This window comes from Pangasianodon hypophthalmus, chromosome 12, assembly GCF_027358585.1.
Source record: "Pangasianodon hypophthalmus isolate fPanHyp1 chromosome 12, fPanHyp1.pri, whole genome shotgun sequence".
In the NCBI taxonomy this organism is placed as follows: Eukaryota; Metazoa; Chordata; class Actinopteri; order Siluriformes; family Pangasiidae; genus Pangasianodon; species Pangasianodon hypophthalmus.
The window spans coordinates 20,785,070-20,807,736 of record NC_069721.1 but is presented as its reverse complement, the minus strand read 5'-3'; the positions used below and the strand labels follow the sequence as shown (position 1 = coordinate 20,807,736).

The window sequence follows — 22,667 nt, the reverse complement described above, 5'->3', positions numbered from 1 at the left end:
TTTTCTTTTTTTGGCTTTGCATAACCCAATCTGAGCTATCACAGCAAATGGTAGATAAAATTCTGACTGTTTACTAATAAAACCCACACACCGGATAGTGTCATATCTTAAAGATCTGATGCCGTTTATATTCTCTGTAGAAAACCTGTTAGTAATTTGAGGAATATAATGGGGCGAGTCGCCATAGCCACAAGCTGTACTCCTGTTCTTTCCTCCAATAGAGAGCCGGTCCTCCTGCGGTACTTGAAAGATTACATTTGGTAGTATAATGTGACTAGCTCTTTTGCTGTGATTTCTTTTCACAAAGGGGTTTATTGAGTAAATTATTTGGAAATCACTTAGGCAAAGAGAATCTGTAAAAGAAAAAAAAATGCAACAATGCCTTCAAAATAAATAAAAGGACACATTTCTACATTAAAAAAAACATGACTACAAATAGCAATAAACAGTAACCCAAATCCATATTTGATGTCATTATTTTTTTCTTTAAAACTGCATCAGTTAGGCAATCTGAGGCAGACTTAAGCTGGCATAGAGTTTTATTTATTTTATTAAAAAAAAAAAAAGTGTCTGAAGTTTTTTGTTTTGGGTTTTTTTTTCCCTCCAAGCATCTTAGAGGACTTGCCACACTTATTCACATTTTTTTGCCTGTCTCAGTTGTTTCTGTCTCTTGAGCTAATATTGCAGCACAGCCTGCAATATGTTTTTTTATATGAAAAGTGCTCTATTACTCTTTGTTATTACATTTCTCTCATTTTTTTGAAAATCAGTGTTTGGAAACCTAAAACCTTTTCTTTTGTTCTATTGACTGAAGACCTAAAATGAGCATCTAAGACAAAATGTATATAAAAATTAGCATGCCTAAGACTCTGCAGCAAATAGCTTTAGAGTAAATAGATAATATGTTTTGAAATGTGCTTTCCTGTGGAAATGAAGGAGGCTAAACTAGATTTAAGCTTTCTGAGACTAGTATGAAGAGGAAAAGAATAAGATTTTCCTTAGCTTATTGTTTAATGCAGACATCTGCGTCAAAACACAGTAGCAGTGTTGTATAACACAAGTTTACCTCCACATCTAAAAAAATTCTTACGAATCTCTGCAGTGCTTCTCCCAAGAGGAAACCAGAACGTTCTGTCTTCTGAGGCTGTGGTATTTCACCTTCTTTTTCCCTGGCCTTTAAACCCTTGCCAGTTATAATCTACGCCTTGGTGGGGTGTGCCCCAGGGTTCAGCTTTATGGCCCCTTGTATTGATTTGTACTGAAGTAAATAGGATGTGAAGGGCACTAGGGAGCCAGAGTAACATATGGTCCTGCCAGAGCTGCTCTTTCCCAAAAGGCTGCTGACAGGAAGGGGATCTATGGTTACCTGGTGGCACAGGTGGCCACGAGGGAGGGAACGGAAAAGTGCGACATGTGGGAGCTCAACAGGCGTCGAATTTTAAACAGTGCCGAGTTGCAGCTCTGAATACTCCTGCACTGTTGTAAGTTTACAGAGTACTCATAGTGAATGTTATAAATGTTTAAATAAAGGTAGTATGCATGAAAACCTGACAAAATGTATGGAAAATTAATATACAGTATAATCAGTTTGAAATAGAATAAGAGGTCAAGCCACTGGAGAAAGTTGTATGTACCGACTTTGACCAGCAATCCACACCAAACCAACAACTTGCAGCTTAAGTGGAATATCACAACATTGCTAAATGTTGCATAAAAAGTAACTGCATGGTCTGTGTTTCACTTTGTAACTCTACAGTGAAACTGATCAGTATGTAATTCTTATTATTAGAATCAAATACTTAAATAAATCACGTCAGTGGCAATTCATTCATTCGTTAATGACAAGGCATCATGCACACATTCACACCTAGTGGCAATTTGCAGTAACCAATCCACCTCAACGTGGTTTTGGGAGGTAAGAAGAAACCAGAGAACCTGGAGGAAACCCACATGGACACAGGGAGCATGCAAAACTCCACACAGACTGTAACCCAAGCACAGGATCGAACCAGATCCTGAAGTTGTGAGGTAGTGACATTACCCACTGCACCACCATGCCTCCTATCAGTCGTGATGATCTCTTTATTTCTCCAACTGGGGCCAGTCTTAAAATAAGGTACATTTGTTTGCTGTTTTGAAATGTTATATTTCAGTAAACTCTTTCTGCATACCATTGACTGTGTGATCTGGATGAAGGCTTTTGATTGTTTAGTGGCTGCCGGCCCAGACTAGAGTAGTACTGTAGCTGAATCAGCAAGGCCATCATTATAATGGGGAAATGTCATCATGCTTAGGAGGTAGTAAAGATTGGTGGCCTTATGGAAACTACACATGGGTGACAAATTAAAGGAACTCTGGTAATGCTGTGGGAGGCATTTATAGATTTTTGCTGACATGGTTTATGTCCACTTACAGGGAAGCATCACCGCAAGTCAATACAAAGTTCTTCTGACTGAACACCTTTAACTTATGATGAAAGAGTTCTGTCCTGATGGGCATGGTCTCTTCCAGTGTGACTCTGTCCCCATCCACATGGCATGAGGGCTTAATGAAAGGAGTGATGAGGGTGAAAATTATGTAAATCAATTGAACACTTATTGGAGATTTTGGAGTGATGTGTTAGACAGTGTATCATCAAAATACCAATGGTGCGAGTATGTTTTGGAAGAACAGTATTCCTCACTCCAGTACAGTCCCAGAAACTTGTATCGTCTATGCCAAGCTGCACTGAAGCTGTTCTGGTAGCTTGTAGTGGCCCAAAACCGTAATAACACACTGTATGTTGGTTTTTCCTTTAATTTGTCACCCTAGTGATAGGAAGTTGATGAGCTCAAATCCCAAGACTAGCAGAAATCCACTGTTGGGTCCTTTACGCCTTCTTCAGGATTATAAACATATGATTCACTTGAAAATAACTCTAAATAAAAGCATTTATCACAAAAACACAAAATAGAATAGAATAGAATAGAAAGAAATAGAATAGAAAGTCATAGCAACATTTATTGGCTTCAGATCATTTAGCAAGTCATTGGAAAAATACAGAGTACAGCAAACACTGTTGGTTAAGTTAGCGAGCTAATGAACACAATCTGGCAAATTGTTTACATCACATGCACGCTTAATGTCATTTTCCGTAATTACAAATTGGTTAGTGTTTACATTTAATTAACCTCATATAAAAACCCATTTAAAGCATGCTCTCTACACTGATCTAGATTAATACACAGTGTTTACTTTTAAATGTTAGGTGCACATAGCTTCAATTTCTTGTGTTCCCTGTACTCAGCTCATCAAGATCGTGATAATTAGTGGCTGAATGAAAACAGGTGTGTTAGAATTGAAAACACTGAAATGCGCAGGTCACTGAGTCCTCTCAACTCTGGAAAGTCTGTGGAGTTCTGTTCAGGATTAACACATGAAGGAAGTAAACTTGGCTCATCTGGGAATTTCTTCAGGACCTCCAAGAAAAAAACAGAGAAAGTACAGGTAAATTTTACCTTTTACTGAAAACAGGCTGATTTTGGAGAACATTTATAACCTCAGAACACTGAACGATAAACTCTCTGATGTGGTTTTAAAAAATTGATTAGAAAAAGGCTACATGTGTCTACACTTTTAAACTCAACAAGAAATCCAGATTCTATGAATCAAACCTAAACACTCTTCCTTTAGTAAACTGGTGTTGCACAGCTTGCACTTGCACATGATTGGCTCTTTTGCATATTTATGATGCAATAACACTTGCCTGTCACATGTTCAAAACTTACTCCAATGTGAATCTCACCACTGCCTATTTAAAAAAATATTAAAATGTGAAAATTCTTACACCTTTCCTCATCTCTACACTCAGATTTATTCCCACAAAATGATTTTATTAAAAAATTGTGAAGTTTAAGTGAAATTTGGAGTATCTATATTTTTAAATTGGTGATAATACAGTTAATGATATTAGCAGAAGAGGTGTGGTGGACCTGCTACTGATATAAATCATGTCAGTGACATCTGCATGATGAAACTGATCTTTATGTTTGTTACTTGCTTGGAAGGTAAGATTGTGCTGCTGAATTACCTGACTAAGTATGGAATGGGAATGGGGGTTATATGAGGTAATGAGGTGGAAGGGGCCAAGAACTGAACACTGATGGACTCCTTGTGTGATAGAGGTGGTAGAATCAGTATAATACTACTAGTGTCAGCTGTAGAGTACCAGTTATGCCAGAATGTCTGAAAATGTGTCTAGGATAAGGGAAATAGTTTTACTAGCATTGATGACTCACAGCTCGGGGGAGCTTGGTTAGTTAGATCCTGAGCTTGGGTTGTTATTTGTGTGGAGTTTCACGTGTTCTTTATGTGGGTTTCCTCCAGGTTCTCTGGTTTTCTTCTACCTGTCTATATGGAGTAGGTGTACGGGCTATGTTAATTGTCGCTAGGTGTGAATTTGTGTGTGAATAGTGCCGAGCAATGATCTGGAATCCCATTCAGGGTGTATTCCCACTTTTTACACCCAGTATTCCTGGAATTAGGATCCATTATACATTATGACCATAACCAGGATTAAATGCTTAATGAAGATGAATGCGTACAAGGGAATAAACTAGAACCTGAACTCCAAATGCTCACATGCATCTTTTTAATTGGAAGACCGAATCAGAGAGGCCATATCTACTGTTTTAATATAAAAATATTTCAGGATGGTGGTGCAGGGGATAGAATTACCACCTCACAGCTGGAGTTTCTCATGTTTTCCATGTGTCTGTACAGGTTTCCTCCATGTTCTCCGGTTTCCTCCCACCTCCCAAAAACATGCCAGTAGGTGGATTGTCTAGGCTAAATTGCCCCTAGGTGTTAATGAATGTGTGAATGAGTGTGTGAATATGTGTGTAATGGACTCATCCTGTCCAGGGTGTATTCCCATTGATAGGCTCTGGATCTGCCATGGCCCAGGCCAGGATAAAGTAGTTACTGAAGATGAATGAATGAACAATTTAAAAAAAAAAAAAACAGGAAATAGAATGATGATCATCTATTACAAGATTGCAAACATTAAATCCAGTGTAGATAGCAGTCCAACAGTTATGTCTCCATCTAATGAGGTTGTAAGTCCAAGTCCCAGTACAGCCAGAGAGCTCCTCCTGCCTGATTTGTTGCTTTGGATAAAAAAGCGTCTGCCAAGGGAATATAAATGTAAATGTAATCCAACTGCTAGCACAGCATTAATGGTCCATATATATATATATATATATATATATATATATATATAATCTCGAAGAACATTAAGCAAATGCAGCTTTATACATTAGCAGCAGAGTCCAGGTCTAAACTCATTTACCTGATTTAACTGATGCATGGATCACTCTTAAGTTATTAGGGACTGAATTCAACTGCGTACGCTAATCTGTGTGCATGGATTGTGTCTTTGGATGGGACAATGTTGCTTCCTCTTTATTACTGCATTTATTCTGTGTCTAAGTGGTCCAAGCCCAAACATTGCTTTACATTTGTAATTTAACCTTCTGGTTTCTTTTAACATTTTCCAAAAGTACTAAGCTATACCTTTCAGGGTACAACGCTTGTCACTGGGGTGGTACTCTCAAGGTTTAGTCTTATGTACCATCACATAGTTTGCCCTTTTATTTGGGAAAGTACATGTAGTATAACTTTCAAACTCATTTAACAACCACTATGGATGTGCATTTGTTCTTGGCGAATAGAAATATACCTGCACGGTACTCTTTTTTTTTTTTTTTTTTTCTGAAACTGAACTGTATACAGTAGCTCTACAGTATTTTTCTTAAAGATTTTCTTGCTACTGTGTTATTCACAAATGGTTCTACACCCCAGTTCTAGTTGCTAAACCCCAGTGCTGTTTAGTAATTTATACCTGATTTGCTCACCAGCTAATTATCAAGCACAGGGTGTGCTCAGTCAGCTGAATAAGCACCAGGGAAAGATGAGTTCTTGTTTGGATAGCGGCAAGAATTGATGACAGGCCAGTACCCTAGTTGACTGATTAAAGGGATATGCCCATGTGGTCCAAGGCTGAGCATGAATCACTCCTGTATTTCATCCTTATGGTTTATTCTACATTTTTCCAGCTGTACATGTTCACTTAACATCAGTGTTCCTAATATAAGCTTTATGAACTACAGTCGCATTCTGGAGTTCCCTGTTTTAACCCAGTTCAAGCTTGCAAATTAGCTGTTATGTTAAACAGTATCATAAATACATGAAAGGCACGTTTTAAGTTTGTGAGTTTAAAATACACTGTATGGCCAAACATTTGTGGACACCTGACCATCACACCCATATGTGGTTCTTCCCCAAACTGTTTCCACAAAGTTGAAAGCACACATTTGTATAATTGTATAGGATTTCTTTGTATACTATAGCATTACAGTTTCCCTTCACTGGAATGAAGGGGCCCAAACCTGTTCCAGCATGCCAATGCCCATGTGCACAAACTGAGGTCCATGGTGTGCCATGGTTGGAGTGGAAGAACTCAAGTGTCCTGCACAGAGCCCTGACCTCAACCCCACTCAACACCTTTGGGATGAACTGGACTACAACACAGACTATATTGTCCAACATCTCCTCACCCCACATTGGTGCCTGATCTCACTAATGCTTTTATGGCTGAATGAGCAAATCCCCACAGCCACGCTCCAAAATCAACTAAAAAGCCTTCCCAGATGAGTGCAGGTTATAATAAGAGTAAAGGGGGGACTAAATTTGGAATGGGATGTTCAAAAAAGCACACGAGTGTAATGGTCAGATGTCCTCATACTTTTGGCCATATAGTGTAGTCGGAGCCCATAGGTCATAAATAGATGTAGTTGATGATGATACGGTGGTGGTGCCTCACAGCTCCAGGGTCCCTGGTTTGATTGTGACCTTGGGTTACTGTCTATGTGGAGTTTTGCATTCTGTATAGGTTTCGTCGGGGTTCTCCAATTTCCTCCCACTGTCCAAAAACATGCCGGTAGGATGACTGGCTATGCCAAATTGCCCCTAGGCATGAACATGTGTGTCCAGGGTGTATTCTCACATCACACCCAGTGTTCCTGGGATAGGCTCTGGTTCCACCTTAGCTAGGAAAAAACAATGAATGGATGGATGGATGGATGGAATTTCTTGGATTTTCCATGTCATATGTAGCAGGTGATACTGTGTCACTGATATTTCTGAGAAAAGAGGAAATATATAGGAAGGAGAACTGGAAAAGAAGTGAACTTTGAGGGACTCCTTGCATGACTGGAGCGGTAGAGGTGTTGTACTTTTAATGCCAGCTGTAAATTGCCATGTCAAGTCGAGTAAACCTGTCTGAGCTGAAGCTTGGGGATATGATTGTCCTTGTCAACTACAGGAGGATAAACCAATAAACGTAAATGATAAAGTCTTAGAAACACTCACATAAGCTAACACGTACAGCTGGCAAGCTGCCTGGGCTTGGAGCACTCGAGCATATCCCTGCCATGGTGTCTGATGCTGTCCTTATCCACTTCTATCTAGTTCTAACGTGTTTATTAGCTGAGAAGTTAACTTGGGTGTGTTGGAAGTTGAGCTTATTATTATATTTTTTTTAAGGAGCATAAAATGCTAGAAGTGTATATTTATGCATACAAAGGCGAAACCTGATGCCAGGTTTTGGGCACATAATCTTCTGGAACAGAGCCAAAATAAAGAGCCTGAAATGAACCCCAGATTTAAGTTTTAATTTACAGGTCAGAACAGGAAACGCTCAGGAACAGTAAATTCTCATCATTCCTTCCTTCGGGACATGTGATATGCAATTAGAGGAGACAGCTCGAGGACTTCTATCACAGAGCAAGCGACACTTGTGTCTTAATTTACAGCCCTGATGAGGATCCCGTCCCTGATGACACCTTGGATGGTGACTATTTCTCACCAAGCTCCAAGCGCGTGCATTTGCAACGTGAGCTGACACCGGTGCACATATTGCTCGCGACTCTGTGTTTCATCATCATCATCATCATCATCAACACCACAGGAGCGGTAAGCACTCGGTCCCGGTTCCTGCGGTGGTGAAGCTCGTTATTCTTGCACCGTGACGCCGAGCGCACGCGAAACATCCGGAGCGCGCTCACGTTACGGAGCCGCGAGATTCCGCGCGCGCCGCCGCTTCAGCTCCGAGGGAGCAGTAATAGTTGGTTGTTTCGCACGAGCGCAAAGAGAAAAGAAAATCCGTTCTTTCCAATGCGAGATCTTTTCGGCGCCTGACAAAACCGAGCACCACGAGATACAAAGCGAAAGGGAGGGAGGGCTCGCACGACGTGCGCGATTGTAGCAGGTAATAACGACGCTTTTTATTGTTTAAACACGTCGTCTCGAGCCTACTCAATTTTGCGGAGCTGTCTATGGTGCTGAAATCGCGTGCTCTGCAACACGAGCATTTAAGAAACATACACCGCAGTGATGCATCCAATAGCTCGTGCACGAAACAAGCTTTAATTCCTGCTGCATGCATTCAAACGCATCCCGGGCCATTGAACACGTTGCAGGCTGCACCTTATGGCAAATGCATTTCTGTCGTGGCGTTTGGATAGGATAGGGATTTATTTATTTTTTTTGCTTTTTTTTTCCAGAAAGTGTTTGCATGCATGGATGTGCTCTGCAGTTTGCATTAACGTTCATGTGATTATGGATTTGCGTTGTGTGTAATTAGATTGTGCACACGTCTGAGTGAATGTGTGGACAGATGGAGGAGGTTTGTTTGCAGCTCCCAGTCACTAAACACTGCTGTGGAGGAGTTTATTTCGCATGAAATACTGAAGGGTGAATGGATGCTATATTGCATGACAGGACAAATCATAAATTATTATATGGTCACATTCTTCACTATATTTGCACACGCCAATGGAATCTTGTCCATGCATAATGTTAAACTATGATTTGTGTGTGTGTGTGTGTGTGTCCCTTTCTTTCTAATACAGTTAGAGTACTCAAGGCTGGCTGTTCATTACTGGGAGGCATGGCGCAGACTAACAACTATGGACAGAGCAGCAATGGAGTAACAGATGAGTCTCCCAACATGCTCGTCTACAGAAAAGTAGGTCCCTCAGGTCCTTGTCTCTCTACATTGCTCTATTAACTGCAAACATGAGTTCTCCTGGTAACCTGCTGTCTGCTTTAGCTAGACGCAATCCTGGTTGATGCTGACCTTTTCCTTTAATCTATTTAAATTTTGTAGTCATCTCCATTTAATTAGTATAGGACATAGATAAAATGCAAAGGCTCACTTCAGCAAGCGTAGTGTAAACATGCCTGTACAGCCAAAGGAAAGGAGGATGCCCATTACTGGATCGATTAGGAGTGATGTGCCCAGGAGTCTGAGCTAAAACCTGGCTCACACACTTGTTTTATCCCTTTCCAAGTGCACTATAATGTGCCAGTAATAAGTAACTGCCATGGCCAACAGTAGTCATCAATACTTAGAAGACCAATGCATCTTTTTGTTGACTAACCATATCTCATTTGGTGATTATTCAGAACAAAAATGTGTACTTCTTTATGGCTATTTATTTAGATTGACTTCCATTAATCAGCCAGCTTCATTTCTGTTACTTACGGAGTGTGTTTCCTTCTACGTTTCCTTGATTTTAAGCATAGAAAATCAGCTGGCTAACTCTAATTGTGGGTATCATTTCTTGCACAGCGAGATGCCACAGCAGGGCAATATACAGCAGGTTGCCTGTTATGATTCCAGATGTGTTTTGCTTATGTGCGTACATTATGTGTACATTCTGTGTACATTATGTGTACATTTGGTTGTTACAGAATGTACACATAATGTACACAGAATATACATTCTGTGTGCATTCTGTAAAAACCAAATTAGGTGCTGCTTTAAGCCATACAGTGTACTGAACTAAAGTAATGTACATTCATCCCACCGGCTGGACAGAGCAAGATTAAAAAAAAAAGGCATAGTGTCTTCAGAGAGTATAAACACATTGAGCGTGTGCTAATTCCCAAAGTTGTTTGAGAACATTTATTAACCTTAATGTATGAAGTGGTTAATAGCTGTGTGGCCTGGCTTGTATGGTCGGTGTAGCAAATAAACAAGTAATATGTGGATACTGCCAAAGTGTAGATGATGTGGGTATTTTTTATTGTTTTGACTGTACAGACTGACTTGTAGCATCAGTTATTTATTTTATTTTTTATTTTGATCCACAGTGTTATGAGGGTGTAAATATTGGTAGTCATGCAAAATTATTTTTAATCCCTTTACACTCCTAGGATCCACTGCTTATTGGGTACATTCCTCACTGTCATAACTTCATCTAATAACCTTTCCCATTAGTGCCACTGTAGTTGCTGAATAATTAATAGTAGTTACAGAATAAGATGAATTAACTAATTATTCAGTAATCTTTCATCCATTCTTCTTCTTCAGTATGCACTTTATCCTGGTCAGGGTTACAGTGGATCCAGAGCCAGATGGATCTCAAGAACGCTGGGGACGAGTCAGGAATACACACTGAATGGGGTGCCAGTCAGTCACAGGGCACAATGCACACACACATTCATCACTCTTTCACACCTAGGGGCAATTTGAAGTCACCAGTTGACATGCTGGCATGTTTTTGGGAGGTGGAAGAAAACCAGGGGGGGGGGGGGTCTCTGCACAGATGTTATATATGCTTTAATATAATAACTTAATATATAGACAACAAAAAACATGGTGTTTATTAACAGGTTGTAAGTTCAACCACTATGCCTTGAGTTTTGAGTGCTAAACCGTACACCACAGGTTCCCAAATCTTGTCCTAGAGATCCCTGTCCTACATATTTTTAGTGTTTTCCTGAAATAACACACCCACACACCCACCTTAACTCATGAAGGGCCAAATCAGCTGAATTAAGTGTATTGGGAGCAGGAAAACACTAAAATGTACAGGAAATGGGGTACTCCAGGACCAAGGTTTGTTAACCTGTGCCATACCCCATGACTGATCTAGCCAAGTGACTAAGTTGGGTGCTTTAAAATTGGTTCTGTAAGCACAGTGATAGCTCAGAGGTTTAGGGTCTGAGCTCTGTCTGCCAGAGAGTCTCTGTTGAGCTCTTGAGAGAGGCCCTTAAGCCTCACCTGATCAAGTCTCTGCTGTGATTGATTCACAAAGCAACCTGCAAAATTAGATTTAGTGCCTTCAGCTTGTTGAGTAGCTTGGTGAGTAGATTTGATTCTGACTTGGGACTGGTGGAGTCTCAAAGGTGACTTTGCAGTTTCTTGCAGTCATCCAAGGCATACAGTTAAAGGTTTTCTATTTAAACTCAATGGTGTTCAGATGTTCCGTCATCGATTTGTCTTCTTTGATTGCTTAGGTGGATTTGTGAAGGGGAAAAAAAAAACCTGACACATCTTCTGGAATGTATTCATTTATCACTGACTGTCTTTCCAGATGTTGTGTTTACTTTTCTGTAGATTTCTTACATAAGGCTACTTATGATGGTTTACACTTTCATGTAATTTGCAATATCACTTTGCTCATCCTGATTGTGCACCTGATGTGTGTATTTAGTGTGTACTGTTTTGCCTCCTCCATGTTTGTTGTATGGTGGACTTGTCTTTCACTTGAACTATGCTTTTGCACACTAAAGATTTCATACACTTGTCATACTGTTTGTGCTTTATATATACAATGCTCCTGTACTGATTATACTACACATTCCATCTCACTGTATATGTGTAAATTATAAGTAAGGTGATAGTACAAGTTTGCTAGTTTTTGCATGTACATAATTCCCTTTCAAGATGTACACATTTACAAGAAGAGGGGGGAAAGTGAAGGACAAGCAACGCAGAGGGACTAGAACAGAGTCTGTGATGTGTGTCAGCATCGGGTATGAGGCAGAAAGCTGAATCCAAGCAAGTGCTGTGTTTTGAGAATCACATGACAGTGAAGCAGGCAGTCCAAAATTGTGATCAAAACCAGGTCCAACCTCAAACAGAAAATGGACTGATGGGTAACAAGTGTTGATATCAGTTGCAGAGGATCACGGACAAGACTGGTTGACAAGACTTTGCAAAGTGTGAGTGTGAAAGTCCAGGTTATTTCATGGAGTTTGTGAATGAGTGTGACAATGTCATAAGCTGTCTCAAATCAGTTTTGTTTGTTTGTTATATTATTTGTATACATTTGTGTTTTTCATTTTGTTTTGTGGTTTGAAAATATTTTGGTTACTTTCCCTGGTCTAAGGTGCACATTAGAGTAGAGACAAGACACCAAAAGAGTTTTCTTAATTAACTTTATTTAGCATTTTGATGGATTCATTCTCTCACCTTTTGTTCTCTGGGCTCATGGCTGCAGCATGGTTCCAGGGGTGGGGTTTAAGAGATACGCGGCCTTCCTGTTCCCCATTTTATACTACCCTAAGAGGATTATGGGTAGTGTAGGCTTAGTCTACTTAATGTGTGTGAACAGGGGGGGGGGGGGGGGGGGGGGGGGGTCATCATTCATTATTGGTTCATTATATTTACTTTGAATATGGTATATGAAAATGTGTTAGTTAATATAAATTTTGTGTTTGTTTTTGAGTAATATTGATATTAAAATGATTTAAACACATGAATGGACATTTAACACTAAAATGCTTATGTATGTAATTTTTGTTTCCCCTTTGTGTTTATATTGGTTTAAACCATTTGCTATAAAGGGATCCTCTTGCCTGATTGAGGTTTTTTTTTTTGTTTTGGCTGAAACACCTCCGTGAGGAGGGTCATAGCTGGTGGTTTATTGAGTGTTTATGGTATGATTTTGAGACAATAAATCTCCTGTCGTAATGCAAGCAGTGTCTCCTGCCTTTTCTACGGTCACATACCCACAATGAGAGACAGGTGTGCGTGATTAAAAATTGGTGGATCTGTGAATGTAGATTGGTATCATATGATTTGGTCTGAGTGAGAATTCTAGGTTTGTTTGCCATGCTGGTTGCTGAGGATTCTTGGAGTTGGGATTTGAGACACTAGCAGACACATGTGACAGACTTGGCTTGACTCAGATTTTAGATTTCTTATGATTTCTTTCTTATAGGTATGTCTCAGAAAGTGCTTTTTGACCCGACTATACTTGAGGTTACAGTTAGTCCTGGATCAATATTAGTATGGATAACCATACCGTGCCAAAACTGCAAGGTATGGTTACTAATCTGAATCCAGAAATGTGTAATTATGCCAGTTTTGTACGTAAATCCTGACAGTTGTGGAACTAATGGGTGTGACAAGCTTTTAGCATCAACAATAACTGTCATGACTACTTTGCAGTTTTGCTTCATTGTATGTGCATTTAGGGGAATTACCCTCTCCAAGTGAAAAAGCAACTGGGTGGAGATTACAGTAATTAACCACTTATTCTAATTTATCACAGCTGACAGTAATTATGGACTTTGTCATTACACATGCTATTTTATGCCCTCAAAGAGATGGCATTATTTTTTTCAGCAGATATGGACATAATGGCTGTTACTCAGAACAGATATTCATGGCTACAGTTGAAAAAAGGGATATTAATTTGTTTTCAATAACCATTTTGTGAACACATCACTTGGCAAGTCACATTTTTGTAAATTTACTGAAGGAAATCAAAAATGATTTGGGCAATTCCTGTATTACCAGATCTTTCAGCCATATTTCAGTTTTCAGCCCCAGGATATCATATGTGATGTCAGTCAACTTTCACTGTCTGTAGTCCTGAGGTCACTTCTGCAACGAGCACAGCAACACTTAAGTGATATTTGGACAGGATATGGAGGACATCCATAAAGATTATGAGTGACAGGATTTACAGGATGAAGTGTCTATACAATGGACACACTGTTTGGCATTCCCTATGTAATATTCCTTCATTTTCAGTAACTGTTTTTATCCTGAAATGGATCCACACCAATTCACACCTGGTGGTAATCTAGCATAGCCAATACACCTACCAGTATTATTTTGGGCAATGGGAGGAAACCAGAGAACCTGGAAGAAAACCCACACAGACACTAATCCGAGCTCAGGATCAAACAAAGGACCATGGAGCTGCCCACTGTACCACATGCATAATATGTACAGTATATCTCATATCTTCAGTGCAAATCACTTACTATAGACTTTCTTGATAATTAGTAATCTACATATCTATAACATTTATGCAGGCTAAACCTGTGGTAGGTATCTAGCCTATAGCCACCACAAGCATCCTTCTTTTCAACCAGCTCATGAATATCATCTTTATTTAAATGTTTAAACTTGTGCAAGATTTAGTTTTGACTTGGTTCTAGCAGGAGACAATACAAAAGAGTGAAAGTTTCTTAGAGTGTGTCCATGCCTAAAATTGTGAAAACTCATTTCCCAAAGGATATGATAGAATCTTTACTAACATTAATATAGGTGGGATATACATACTATATGGTCATTTTATGATGGATACAAAACATGACGATGGGACTAACTGGGGGATTTGGACTAAACTAAATTCATTGTATCAGATGAAAATCAAATATTTCAGTAATAATTGCATTGTCCAGTTTCCTAAAGATACATCCATGCAGCTAACAAATGGTTTTCTGTGTGATCTGTGAAACCCATATTAACTCATTATATTATCCCAAACTGTAAAATGAATGTGTTTCAAAACACAAATCACATGTTCGGGTTATATGCAAAATGTTCAGGTTATATGCAATTCAGAATTGCCAGCACCAAATGCATGACAAGACACCCACCAATTTGCCTGTTTGTTAGCTGACAGGAAGACGTGTGCAAAACAAGGGTTTAGATCGTACTGGACACTTTACAGTTAACAAGTATGGCTACTGAAAAATTTAAACTCCATTCTGAGTCACTGTGGATGTTGATGATTTGTGTTTTGTGTGAAATTCACAAAGTGAGATCATATGAGTTGTGGTGATATAGATCCTGATGTAGAAAAGAATTTGTTCTACAAAGAGCTCAAAAGTCCCAGGAACTGACACTGGGTTTTAGTTAAATTCTCTTCTCTGGTAACTGTAATTACATACCTTTTCATATTATTCAGTAGAATTTCTGATTAATATGCCTTAAGATGAATCATAGTGTTTCAGTCAAACATAACTAGAGGTAAAATATGGCTAAAATTACTTACCTTACTTTGGTACTTTGACAAAACCAAATAAAAGACTGTAATCCTTATGTATTTTCTCTAAACTGCTGTTTTCCGATACACTTCATCTCACACTCTTCTGAAGGGAACCTCAATGCATTTAAGAGCATAGAAGCCTCCCAGGTCTTCATGTCTGAGTGAGTAAAGGATCCCAGAGGGAAAAAAAACTGTCATTATAGGGTAGGCAAGTTGAGTCTAAGCTAACTAACGAACATTTTGCTAATGTTACTAGTGCTTGCTGCTGAGATAAACATCCTAATTGTCCTACTAATAATGTAGCTAGCTAATAATAATAATGTAGCTACAGATCCACTCCATGCAGTCAGAGGATTGTTAGTCTAAATGACAATGAAACTTGAGCTCAGTATGCTATCTGGTTCAGATACAGTGTGACATCACCTGAAACAAGGATAATATAAGAATAAACTAAGAGTTGAAGGGATTAATTCACAAACTATTTGTCTATAATGGGGTGTATTCAAGTACAGCTCTTATTTCTTTACAAGGCTGTAACTATACTTCAATATCTACACATGAGATAAAATATCACGGTGGCTAGAGCGCAGCTAGGCTTGTGACCTTGATGATGTTACAGGGCCTGAGGGAGGATTGGGAGAAAATGGATGGGGTAATCCAGAGATTAAAGCCTCAGTGCTGACACTTTAGGCACTGTGGCTGCTTTTGCCAGTCATCTGTGTCCTACTTTCTTCCATGGACGAATAAATTGGATATCACTACCACACATATAATACCATAGTGTTTTGGTTCACCTTCAGGTCTTTTCCAGCTCATGAATCCTCCACCAAGTCCTTTTCTGAACATTTCATGTGAACAAGAGCTATGTGTATCTGGGGCTCAGGCCTAAAATTAAAGGAGCTGCTGAATATTTTAGCACCTGCGTTACTCAGCCTGGGCCTACACTGGAAATCCACAGCTGTCCTGCTTCTCAGTTTCTTCCTCTAGGTCCACAACATGAAAATGGAGTAGGTGTTGTCATCATGGTTGTTGTTCTGGCGGTACGCTCTGTTTCATATTCATATACCAGGCCCTCCAGTGAGTAGGGGCTCGCTGACTGACTAGCACAATGCTTTTATGAATCAAACTCCTAACGTTGAAGTCGAGTTTAAGCAAGGAGACTGATTGCATGCTGGTGTAATTGATTCAATTCGTCAGCTAATTTCCTTTCTGGGTATTTAAAATGCTGATAGAGAGGCGGTGTGTGATATGACCTAGATTCATTTTTCATAGACAGTGAAGAGTTTATGTCAAGGATTAGCTTGGAATTCCCAATCAGTACCAAGATCCGGATGCTGATTTACTATTAATGCAGCAATTACGGAATAAAACACTTGGGGGCATGCTGTTATGGGAAATGAATCCATGAAATTGATTATTTTCCTATAACAGCATGTCCCAAAGTGTTTTATTTCTCTTATGCCACAGGAATTTGCCAATGATTGCAATTTGTTATTTATTAAAGAAAGATGTGCCATACTTTTTATCTGTTTATAGTAACATTTAATGTTGTGGAACATACATAAAACAAATTAGTTCTGGCTAGCCCTTTTGTTGTAGTAACAGTTGTGGAAATTGTGAGACCACATTGGTGGTTCTTTGCTGTTCAGCTGCCTTTTGGGGTAAACCTGAATACGCCACAGTTACCTATTACTCTAATATTGTCACCATTGCATTCAAAGGTCTATTTTTTTTTTTTTTTAATCGGCAAATTCCGATCACTGGTGTATATATTTGTTGTTTAACAAAGATATTTGGTATATATATACTGTTGTTTAACAAAGGACAATATATATTTGTTGATATGATGATGTTTTTTCGTAAAGAGATGTTCATTTAATATTTATGGAAGGAGTCTCAGGTCTTTGTGACACTGAAATGTAAAACTGTAACTATTTAGCTGTTATAGCATAAGTGATAACATGAACTAACTTGCTTTCTACATATTCCGCAACATTAAATGTAGCTAAAACGTGGCATGTCATTGTTGAATAAATTAAAGATTGTAAGCATTGTCATTGACTGCTGTGGTGTAAGAGGATTAAAACACTTCAAGATGCGTTTTTATTGGAGAATAATCAACTTCGGCCGCTAATGTCTGAGAAGAACGCGCCCCTAAGCGTTTTATTCCTTACATAATAGCTCTGGTTAAATTTATGTCAGAAGGAAGTCATCTACACTAACATACTGTGGATTGCTAATAAGTCTAACTAACTGTATCTGTCTCGTTAAAAGCAGCGAAGTATTTCATCCCACTGCCGTGAAGAGGTTAACTGCCATTCTGGGGCTGTAGCAATTAAAGTACAATAAAATATAATCCTTATGTCTTTTGACTGGCAGTATGTCACACAAAGTGGGGTTTAAAATGTCAACAAGTCAAGTATCAGCTATTGAAAGGACTTGGCATTGGTTCTGTCAAATGCACACTAACATGGATAATGAGATGTAAAATCAGTAGCATACACAAATAGCATGGTTTCATTTACATAATGTTGATGGGAAATAACAAGCTTTTATTTATCATTAGTGGAAGTGCTGCATTGCTTATAGCTGGATTTACTCCAACTGCTCCTTTAAGTGAAAACCAAAGCATGAGAAGCTGCTGTGTGGCTTTACAGATCTTGTTGATCATCATAATGTTCAGCAGGATTGAGACATTCAGCCTGTTGCTTTGCATAGAAGGTGTGTGTGTGTGTGTGTGTGTGTGTGTGTGTGTTGTGGCTGTAAGGAGCTCTGTTGGAGTTCAGTTCCCTGCAATTACAAGCACAAAAGCTGAAGTCTCTCCTTCATTCAGATCAAAGCACGCCGGTTTGGCCGTCTCGCTTCAGAGCAACACTTAACCTATTGCTGTGTTAAAAGCAATTGCTGAAATATTAGAGGGCCGAATACATCTGAACCAACAAATACTGCTTTCTGTTCACTTTCACAAGCACATGTTCACAAGTTTTCTCTATTTGTAAAATTATCGTATAATCCTTGCACTTTTGAAATGGTTTTCTCTGAGTTTTTGTGGAAAAAGAAGCTCATTATTTAGAAATACAGATGCTAAATTTGTTGATAAACAGCTTTGATATTTCCTCTATTACCGATACCACTCCATTATGGAGGCAGGGTAGTGTGTACAAAGTAGAACTATAAAGCAGGGCTTCCAAAATCAATCCAAAATAAGCTTTATGAATTTTCTGTGACCCCAAGCCTTGGCATTTTGGTTTCTCCACATTATTAAAAAAACACATTTCTGTGTTTTTCTGTCTTTTTCTTGCTGTCTGTTCCACTAAGTCAGAATCACTCGATTGTTGAGGAACTAGTAGAGATGTGTGTGTGTGAGTGTAAAATTTGTCCATTTTTATTTCTGAATTCCTACGTTAATTCAGCATGTCGGGATAGCTATAAAGACTAACATAGCACATGCATTCTTAAATTTTAAATGTGGCTTCTTTGAATAAAACGTCTAGTAACATTTCAAAAATAATAGCACTCAAAATCTGTGTTTATAGCTGAGCGATATTCATAATATTACTTTGTAAATTAGGTGAATCCAACAAAATATTGTGAATATCTCACTCCTCATGACCCCTAGCTTGGGAAACCCTGCTGTAAACCATATCCCAGTGTTGAGAAATGTGTGTTCAGCGCAAACGTCCGTCTTTCCTCTTGTCCACGTTAAAATGGACACTTTAAAGTGTCCTTTTTATGTGTGATGTGTCTATCATGTTTTATGTAACAAAAAAATGTGCTTGTAGTGATGATTGATTGGGTAAAGCTTTCACAGTCGATGGATAAAACGTTTCCAAGATGTCTGAGAATTAAATGGCCTCCTCTCAAGCTGCCCATCGACACTGTCCATTGATAAAGAGAATTAACAATCGGAAAAAAATAATCAATCAGTTGAAGCTGAAAGAAATGAATAATCCATAATGTGATGGCTGAATATTGTCTGAGAAGAGTGGAAGTCTTCATTTGAATATTGGCAGAAACAAATGCATGTGAGCTGGGGCAGACTACATTAAAGATGCCGTCACATAATAATGATGCATTCTTCAAAATAAATGTAATGTCTTGAAGGAACCCTCCACCCTGAAACACTATAAATGTGTTTACACTGAAATGTTTCTGATGATTTTAGAGCTTCTGGTGCCAGTTTGTTGGTTGATGCTGTATTTTCATTATTCCAAGTGTGATGGTGTTGATGGTGGTATTAGCATGAAAGTTGAAGATTTGGAAGTTTACAGATGAGAAGGTGAGAGAACTGGACAGACCAAAAGACTAAAGCACTGCTGCATCACTATCTTCAGATAAAGATGAACCAGGCCACTCGATCACTTTACTAGTGATTTACCAGTTATTCTGTATTGTAGTGCCTTCAACTGTTTGCTGTGGTTAAGACTTAATGACTAAATATAAATATAATGTGGATGTAAATTCGCATAGTGATAAAGCCAAATGACTTGAAGGCTAAATGATGCAGGAATGGAAAAAAAAAGAAGATGAAAATTGTGCAGAAAATGGCAGAGAAAAAAAACACCATGGAAGCAGTCAAAAATGAAAAAAAAAAAACTGTGTGTAACTTGGAAGACTACTGATCTAGGTCACTTTCTGTAATATTGATTTATGTGAGCAGGATCTTATTTTATAGTGTTTGGTAACAGTTTACTGAGGGAGAGTGCTCATATGGCTACATGACACCCACAAAAGCTCTTATTCAAACATTTATTTCGAAAGACGGCAGCTGTGCTAAAGAATACTTTTGTGATTTTGATGAAAAGGTGACATAACACCTGAGTCAAGTGACGTGACGTGAAGTTGCATCATGACCCTTTCTGGTCTGAATCATATATATTTTCTCTGAGGATAGATTGTAAAACTTTGGAATTAGTCACCTAACAGTAGCTAGGCAGCTATAATATAACAGAGCCTCCACTTTCTCTGAGGATATGCTAGCCCAAAAACTCACTATAGACAGCAAAACTATGCTCACTGGTTTTAACTATCCAGTTTGGGCGATCCTGTACCGACTGTAGCCTCAGATTCCTGTTCTTGAGCGGTCCATCAGCTTCAAGGTTCGACTCACCATGATTGTAAAAAGTGGTTGATTTACTCTAGCCTCCCTCTCAGCACGAACCAGTTTGACCATTTTCCTCTGACCTCTCTCATCAGCAAGGCATTTCCACCCACAGAACTGTCGCTCAGTGGGGGTGTTTTGTTTTTTGCACCATCCTATATAAACTCTAGAAACTGTTAAAAGAAAGAGAGAGAGAGAAAGTCACATCACCACTATGTGACTCTGATCTACCAGAAGTAGCCTGAGCTACAAAATCTGTTGCTACGATGTTCAAATGTAAATCAATCATTGGCATGGCACTCTAATCAAAAATAAAATGAAAGAATATACGATAATACTAATAGCACACACACACACACACACTCAGCAGGACACTGTCTGGAAAACTCAGCTCTGTGCTGGATCTCATTTTTTTTCTCATTCTTTTTTTTTTTTAGCAGCTTACTGCAAAAACATACAGTGTATAAACAGCTCATCGTTAATCTCTTTCTCGCTCACCCACACACACACACACACACACACACACACACATAGATGTATGCATTCATTCATTACCCACTCCTTCTCTGTGACTCCTCCTCCCATTCACAGCTGGTGCTTGACCACGCCCTCACCGCTACAAGGTGTTACATCAACTTGAAATCAAATTTGATGAAACTCTTGATAGCTGGCACTTGACAGAATGTCAAGGGCTCATGAGGGTTTCAAGCCTTATACACACTACACTTTACTAAGTGTTACAAAATGTTTAATTTTGGTAAATGTGTTACATTTTTAAAGAAACTGAGGTTAAAAAAGACCAAATTCTTATGTTGGCTTATGCCGAAGATTTGTAGAATAATTAAAAAAAATGTTATTGATGATGATGATTATAAAAAAGCGCTGCTCAAAAGATAAATAAATGGTTAATAGTAAAAGATGGTTTATGAAATATGGCATGTCTGAATATTTCACCACATTCTCCTGAATTTTTCAGCAAATGTCCAAGGTGTACGAGTCAGTCTGAATCTCATGCGTCATTACTGAATCAGCGTCACTCTGCTGTGTTGATTCCATCACAAAAAATGTGACGCATGTTTACAAAGTTCCTGCGTGACTTTTCCATCATGCAGTAGGCCTTGTTGAAATGTTGCTGATGCGCTGCTTCCAATATTTAATCTGTTTAATAGTATTCAATCATTCATGGATTCATGCCTGCTGTCGTGGGTGAGGCCTGTGCCACGCTGGCACTGAATAATGCACCACAGAGCAGCTGATACATTTTACACACGGCCTGTGTAAAGTGCAGCTTGGATACAGCAATGCTGTCGTAAGCTGGAATAGGCTTGTGACTCTGAGCACGTTTTGGGGTGTGTGCATGTGTCTGTCTGTCTGTCTTCCCAGCTTGAACTAGCCGACATGATGAGTCTAGATGATGACATCATGGCGGTACAGGCGTGATTAATTCCGCAGGAAGCAATCCATTATCCGTCTCTCATCCCTTTGTCCCTGTATCTGTCTCCCTCTTGCACTCCTCCGCTGCTTTTTGTTTCTACTACCTCACTCACACACTCTCCTCTGACCTCTCTCTCTCCCAGCTCAAGTTTACTGAACCGAAAAATATCATATGGCTTTCATTTCCCGAGATCTCGCTTCAGTTCTCCTGTTCACTGTACCGCTAAACTCACAAATGAAGCCTTTGTACACAGGGCAACATACCACGTCATTATCATTGTCTATTTAAAATACAGAGATATTCATCAATCTAAAAAAAAAAAGTTTTGTCATGATGCTCTCAGTCTCCAGACTTGATCTGAAGAAGGCAATGTATGACATCTGACAGAGTTATAACAGATATGACATAAGTGATAAATACAAATGTTTGAACTGAAATATTACTTGTGATAAAGAAATGAATGAAAAATAACACAAAAATATCTCACTGGTATAAATTAAATCTTCTTTATTTTGTATTAAGAGTGTGCAAACTTTTGCACTTGATTTACATTGACCTTAAAGTCAACAATCTGGTGAAAATCTCCATTTACTGCATGTCATGTTATGCATAAAAGAGGAGCAGCATTTAGTGTCAGTGTTACCATAACAACAAGAAGTGTGATTCCTGTCAGAGTGTAACACATTAGCCAAGTGATTGCCTTGTTTGTGTGTGTGTGTGTGTGTTTATTGTCCTTCAGATGTCCTTATTAAACAGAAGGCGAGAAAGAAGAATTTGTGTTTTGCGTCATTCTGCTTCAAAAGATTACCCAGAGGCCAATCATATCATTATCTAACCTTGCAATTATTTTTAAATCTGTAAAAATGTGTGACATGGACTTTATTTTTCACATACTGTACTGTTGTGGCTGAGTGTCAGCATGCACCATACCTCAACAAAGATTACAACTGTCAAAGTAATCATCTATGTAACAGATTATTAAACAGACCATCCACTTCAAACTTCATTC

At 38.8% G+C, this 22,667-nt stretch overlaps 1 protein-coding gene across 6 annotated transcripts in view; it reads left to right on the top strand.

Moving 5' to 3' along the window:
* The first annotated feature begins 280 nt into the window (after positions 1–280).
* Positions 281–22,667, top strand: part of rgs7b (regulator of G protein signaling 7b) — a 118,619-nt gene continuing 96,232 nt past the window's right edge. For 2 of the 6 annotated variants that reach the window (XM_053238602.1, XM_053238604.1), the window contains exons 1-2: positions 281–3,486; positions 8,952–9,067. In XM_053238602.1, the coding sequence (XP_053094577.1) occupies positions 8,990–9,067 (78 nt within the window). In that variant the 5' untranslated portion in view covers positions 281–3,486; positions 8,952–8,989. The other 4 variants (XM_053238603.1, XM_053238607.1, XM_053238606.1 and 1 more) reach the window with 4 other exon arrangements.